Source organism: Procambarus clarkii, chromosome 66, assembly GCF_040958095.1.
Source record: "Procambarus clarkii isolate CNS0578487 chromosome 66, FALCON_Pclarkii_2.0, whole genome shotgun sequence".
NCBI classification, from domain to species: Eukaryota; Metazoa; Arthropoda; class Malacostraca; order Decapoda; family Cambaridae; genus Procambarus; species Procambarus clarkii.
In genome coordinates, this window is record NC_091215.1 from 22,824,997 (window position 1) to 22,831,936 (window position 6,940).

The 6,940-nt window shown below is 49.6% G+C and overlaps 1 protein-coding gene across 1 annotated transcript; it reads left to right on the forward strand.

Annotated features, from left to right (window-relative positions):
* Positions 1–1,961: 1,961 nt before the first annotated feature.
* On the forward strand, positions 1,962–5,120 carry LOC138355262 (uncharacterized protein PF3D7_1409500-like). Its single transcript, XM_069310125.1, has 2 exons — positions 1,962–2,051; positions 4,446–5,120. The coding sequence occupies exons 1-2, from the start codon at positions 1,962–1,964 to the stop codon at positions 5,118–5,120; spliced, it is 765 nt and encodes a 254-aa protein (XP_069166226.1).
* Positions 5,121–6,940: the final 1,820 nt, after the last annotated feature.

The following is a 6,940-nucleotide window of genomic DNA, read 5'->3' on the forward strand; positions in this document are numbered from 1 at the left end:
TGTCTGACACTGTCCGGGCACTCCCACGGCACTGTCTGACACTGTCCGGGCACTCCCATGGCACTGTCTGACACTGTCCAGTCGTCCCTTGCTGTCCTCTCAACTTCACGCACTTGTGCATGTCTGAAGTCCGTCTCGTCTGAAGTCAGGCTCGGTTTATGTTGCTTTCTCGCTTTCATTGCAATATCGTTTTCATAATTCCTTTCCAATACTCTCTTTATATTAATGTATTCATTCCTGGCTCTGTTGTATCTAATTTTATTGTCCTCTGTGCTTTCTCCACTCCCGCCTGCTTCTCATTTTTGCAACCCGTTCTCGTACTTTCTTTTAGTCAATATTGACTTATTAAATACGTGCATATGTGACATACTAAACATACTAGTTTACCTTGAAAAGCTACATAGAAAACACCGACCTTACCTAACCTTCTTAGTATGTTAAGATAAGCATCTTATTGCTTCGTAATTACAATTATTACTTAACCTATTATAGGTATAGGTTAAGTAATAATTGTAATTACGAAGCAATAAGATGCTTATCTTAACATGCTAAGAAGGTTAGGTAAGGTCGGTGTTTTCTATGAAGCTTTCCAAGGTAAACTAATATGTTTAGTATGTCACATATGCACGTATTTAATAAGTCAATATTGACTATACGAAAGTGTGAGAACGGGTTGCATTTTTGCTTCCTGGCACTGTTTATTAAACCATGAGTTTTTATTGTCCCTCCTTCTTTTTATTTTTATTGTTGGTATAAAACACTCTTCGGCCTCCTTGTATTTCCACTGGACTAAATCCATCATATCTTGCATTGTTTTTCCTATTAGTTCTTCTTCCCACTTCACTTCTCCCAGATATTCTCTCATCTTCCTGTAATCCAATTTTCTATAGTCTACTCTCCTTTGCCAGACCTCTTGTCCTGTGGTCACAATATTAAGCTCGATCATGTAGTCGAAGACAAGGACACAATGGTCACTGGCTCCTAGTGGTATTAAATGTTCCATATTCGTAATGTCAGCCTCATTCTGGGTGAAAATCAGGTCTAATAGTCTCGGCGAATCCCCTCCTCTTTCCCTTGTGTCTTCCTGCACATGTTGTATTAGGAAATTCCTGTCTATAACTTCCACTAATTTTCCTCCCCACGTATTTCCCCCCCTATGTGGAGGTTTCTTGAATCCCAATCGATCTCTCAGTGATTGAGGTCCTCATGACCAACAGTTTCGCTATCATTCTGTGGGCTGTTGTTGCTGCCCTCTGCAGTTCACTTATATGTCTTGTTTTCATCATATTCCTGTCTGAGCCTTCTACTGTTTGGTGGGTGATTGTAGTTTATCAAGATCACAGTCCTCTTCCCATCACCTGTCAGAATCCCAAGTATGGAGCTTATGTTTCCATTAGTCTCCCGATTCTCTAGTTCCTCAAATTCCATTTCCGCTTTATGAGGAGTACCACTTCCCCTCCCTGTCTCTGTGTCCTTTCTTCCCTTATCACTTGGAATACCTCTGGGAAGATTGCATCCGAGATCATATAATTTATTTTAGTTTCCACTATTACAATTATGTCTGGATCTGCTTGACTAACCGTTTCCTTTATTTCCTCTGTTTTATTGGATACCCCATCAGCATTGGTGTACCAAACTTTGAGACTCTTCTTGGGAATTCCTTTACCAGAGTTCATATAGCTCATCTGCCTACCTGTCTCCCCCGGTGTGTGCTGCAGGTGAGAGATGGATGCTGTCCTATCTCCAATAACTGGCTGTGAGGTGGGAAGTGCCTGGGAATAGGGAGGGGGATGAGAGGGGTGAGGGGATCTGGGAGCCAGGGGGCTGGGGGCAGATGGGGTCTGTGCATCTAGGGGTGTCTGAAGGGCATAGTGGGCCTGAAAGGTAGGGTCTAAGAGGAAGAGTGAGGTTGAGAGTCAGAAAGAGGGTGTGCTAGGGGCAGGGAAGAAGCAGGAGCAAGTATGGGTTTTGGGGTAGAAGGGGGTAAGTGGAAGGCGGTGGCTCAGGATGGGAATGGGGCAAGAGAATGGGTGTTTGTAGGAAATGGAGAGGTGAGGGGGGAAGAGAGGTGAGGGAGGGAGAGAGGTGAGGGGGGTCATGCTGGAGACGCAATGCAAAGGGGGGGGGGTAAGGGGGGGTAAGGGGGAGGGATGGAGGAGAGAGGAGCTTTGGAGGGTGGGGAGGAGCAGATGGGATTGGTTGCAGAGGGGGTGGAGGGGACAAGGTAGTTCAAGGGGGGTAGAAGGAGTAGGGAAACATGGGAGGCGTGATCTGAGGGGGGGGGGGTTAGTTGGGTAGGGGTTATGGGGCGATTGTGGGACAGTTTTCTCGCCCTCGTTCTTGCAGTTCATCTCTGATCATGTATCTGTCTATACACACATTATAACAGCCTTCCCTCACCCTTGTAAATGCTTGTGCCTTAACATGTAGTCTACTGCCTTTTCAGTAGAAACTTCCACCGGAACAGGTCTGTGTTTGTTGTTATTATAAGGTAAAATTAGGTGTGGGTGTGTTCACCTAATTGTGCTTGCGGGGGTTGAGCTCTGCTCTTTCGGCCCGCCTCTCAACTGTCAATCAACTGTTTACTAACTACTTTTTTTTTCTTCCCCCCCCCCCACACCACACACACACACACACACACACCAGGAAGAAGCCCGTGACAGCTGACTAACTCCCAGGTACCTATTTACTGCTTTGTAACAGGGGCATTCAGGGTGCAAGAAACTTTCCCCATTTGTTTCTGCCTCGTGCGGGAATCGAACCCGCGCCACAGAATTGCGAGTATTGCGCGCTATCCACCAGGCTACCAGGCCCCTTGTGTGTGTGTGTGTGTGTGTGTGTGTGTGTGTGTGTGTGTGTGTGTGTGTGTGTGTGTGTGTGTGTGTGTGTGTGTGTCCCTTCGCATAGCCACGCCCACTGACCCCTCACCTTTAAAACCAAGCTTCCCTTTACCCACCTCTCCCCTCTCTCATTTCCCCTCTACTTCACCCCCCCCACTAAACCTTGCTCAGACCTGGATATTTACACAACGACCCTGATCTCTCTCTCTCTCTCTCTCTCTCTCTCTCTCTCTCTCTCTCTCTCTCTCTCTCTCTCTCTCTCTCTCTCTCTCTCTCTCTCTCTCTCTCTCGCTCTCTCTTTCTCTCTCTTTCTATTAATCACATTCTACAAACCTTCATTCAACACACAGTGTGTGTGTGTGTGTGTGTGTGTGTGTGTGTGTGTGTGTGTGTGTGTGTGTGTGTGTGTGTGTGTGTGTGTGTGTGAGTGTGTGTGTGTGTGTGTGGGTGTGTGTGTGTGTGTGGGTGTGTGTGTGTGTGTGTGTGTGTGTGTGTGTGTGTGTGTGTGTGTGTGTGTGTGTGTGTGGGTGTGTGTGTGTGTGTGTGTGTGTGTGTGTGTGTGTGTGTGTGTGTGTGTGTGTGTGAGTGCGCGTGTGTGTGCGCGCGCGCGTGCCAGTAAGTCTGCACCATTCTTGTTGTGAGGAAAACTCTGAAAGGCGTAAAAACTATCGAGAAAGCTAATTGGGCGAGAGGAAGTGAAAGTTGGCCTGCCGCAGAGGAGACACCTCCCCCCCCCCCCCCGGCCTCTCCTTTATGTTTCTCTTCCTCTTTCTTCACCCTTTCGGCCATTCCCTCTATCCTCCCCTTTTCTGCCTCTCTCACTTCATTCCTGAGGCTCTTCTACAGCATCTCCCCCCCCCCCTTCATTATCACTATTCCTGTTTCCGGACATAACTAACTCCTATCTGTCTATATATAGCTTATAGGATAGAGCCTATATCCTATAAGCTGTCTATAACTCCTAGGTACCTATTTACTGCTATAAGAACAGAACCATAAGATGAAAGTAAATGTTGCCTAAATGCTTCCGTCCTACCTCAAAGACTGAACGTGCGATCCTCTGTGGTGAGTCGACGACTTAGCCCACTGCCCCCAAACTATCTCTGCCCCCCCCCCCTCGCTCCCTACCACTTTGGACACGCAAATGAGGGCAAGTGGGGTGTCTGAGGGGGGCCCAGGCTGCCCGTGGGGGGCCCAGGCTGCCCGTGGGGGCCCCCAGGCTGCCCGTGGGGGGCCCAGGCTGCCCGTGGGGGGCCCAGGCAGCTCGTGGGGGCCCAGGCTGCCCGTGGGGGGCCCAGGCTGCCCGTGGGGGCCCAGGCTGCTCGTGGGGGCCCAGGCTGCCCGTGGGGGCCCCAGGCTGCTCGTGGGGGCCCAGGCTGCCCGTGGGGGCCCCAGGCTGCCCGTGGGGGCCCCAGGCTGCCCGTGGGGGGCCCAGGCTGCCCGTGGGGGCCCAGGCTGCCCGTGGGGGCCCCAGGCTGCCCGTGGGGGCCCCAGGCTGCCAATAAAGTGTCACAAGGAACATACAAGGACTGTCTTAAGACACACACACACACACGTGTTTGAATAAGATCCACTAACGTCGTCTAAATACACAGTGAGACGTAGCTAGACAAACACCACCGAACACACGTCAACAAGAAGGTCCGAACACATGTCAACAAGAAGGTCCGAACACACGTCAACAAGAAGGTCCGAACACACGTCAACAAGAAGGTCCGAACACACGTCAACAAGAAGGTCCGAACACACGTCAACCAGAAGGTCCGAACACACGTCAACCAGAAGGCACGAACACACGTCAACAAGAAGGTCCGAACACATGTCAACAAGAAGGTCCGAACACATGTCAACAAGAAGGTCCGAACACACGTCAACCAGAAGGTCCGAACACACGTCAACAAGAAGGTCCGAACACACGTCAACAAGAAGGTCCGAACACACGTCAACCAGAAGGTCCGAACACACGTCAACAAGAAGGTCCGAACACACGTCAACAGGAAGGCCCGAACACACGTCAACAAGAAGGTCCGAACACACGTCAACAGGAAGGTCCGAACACACGTCAACAAGAAGGTCCGAACACACGTCAACAGGAAGGTCCGAACACACGTCAACAAGAAGGTCCGAACACACGTCAACAGAAAGGACCGAACACACGTCAACAAGAAGGTCCGAACACACGTCAACAGGAAGGACCGAACACACGTCAACAGGAAGGTCCAAACACACGTCAAGAAGAAGGTCCGAACACACTCGAACACGACAATCGAACACACGTAAAGATGACACAAAACAAGCGTCAGACAGACACAAACAGGAGAACCAAACACACACTCTCGAGTCTGCAATTGGTGGGTTAAGCGTTGCATTGTTGCACGCGCGTGTAGAGTCATTCTGGCTTCAGAGTGGAGCATATTTGGGACAGAGTTAATATCTCTAGCGGTTATGGAGAGCAAGAGGCGCGGCGCCCAGATTCTCGGTATAAGAATACAAGAAACTAGAGAAGGCCTAAAGGCCTACGCTTGGCACCTGCAATTGTAACCACAGCACTAACATAACCACTATCACCACTACCAACATTATCACTACCACCACCACCACCATCACCACTACCACTACCACCTCCCTTACCACCACTACCACTACCACCACCCTTACCACCATCACCACTACCACTACCACCACCCTTACCACCATCACCACTACCACTACCACCACCCTTACCACCATCACCACTACCACTACCACCACCCTTACCACCATCACCACTACCACTACCACCACCCTTACCACCATCACCACTACCACTACCACCACCCTTACCACCATCACCACTACCACCACCACCAACAATCACTAGGACTTTCAACACATTCCTCATCATCACTTTAACATAAACTAATTCGTATTATCACCACTCCCCGCAAGGACAACAAACAACCACAACAACGACAACAATTACCACCATCTACGACCTCCCATTACCACCTTCACCACCAATAACTAACCCCCCCCCCCCCATCACCCCCCTTTCTGACCCCCTCACTCCGGGAATGGGTGACCCACCCCCCCTCAACCATCCCTTGTCAAGAAGCAGGATTTGGAGGAGCTCATTAGCCTACGAATGACCAACAAAGTAGTCGTTTGAGGTCTGGGCACGACTATACTCTTGGACCACAATAGCTTACGACCTCCTTGCGACCTCTAGTAGCCTCTCTGCGACCTCTTGGGAGGTCGTGGGAGGTCGTCTGTGAATAAACTCACAAACTCTCCTAGATCAAGGTAATACCGCCTGGCACGACCTAAAATATGTCTAGTACCTGGCATGGCTGCTCTCTCCTGCTCCGTGTTGAGCCTTAAAGCCTTTCTAAGAAGCCTTAAAGACTAAAGAAAGTCTTAAGCCACCACTTAAGACTTTCGCTGACCATGTATCATAACGTGACCTCTTACGACTTCCCACCCCTGTGTCCTTGAAACACCATTTCCGACCATGTAATAATCTACGACCAGAGTAGTGGTTGCCTAAGATCTCCGTACGACCTCCGACGACATCCCAAGTCCTTGTCTGACTTAAGGCGGCCTCACAAGACCTCGTACGACCACAAGAAGGTCTCACAAGACCTCGTACGAGCACAAGAAGGTCTCACAAGACCTCGTACGACCACAAGAAGGTCTCACAAGACCTCGTAAGACCACAAGAAGGTCTCACAAGACCTCGTACGACCACAAGAAGGTCTCACAAGACCTCGTACGACCACAACAAGGTCTCACAAGACCTCGTAAGACCACAAGAAGGTCTCACAAGACCTCGTACGACCACAAGAAGGTCTCACAAGACCTCGTAAGACCACACGAAGGTCTCACAAGACATGGAATAACTTTAAGAGGTTTCCCTACGAGGTGAAATGACCTCAAACGACCGTTCTGGTCCTTTATGACCTCAAGAGTCGTCTGACGACCTCAGACACCTTCTCAGAGGAATATATCAGAAGAATATAAATTCTTCTCAGAGGCTTCTTGGTCCCTACAGTTGCACCAGAGGTGGTACCCTTACAACTTTATATATATATATTTATATTTATATATATCCGGGCAACCCT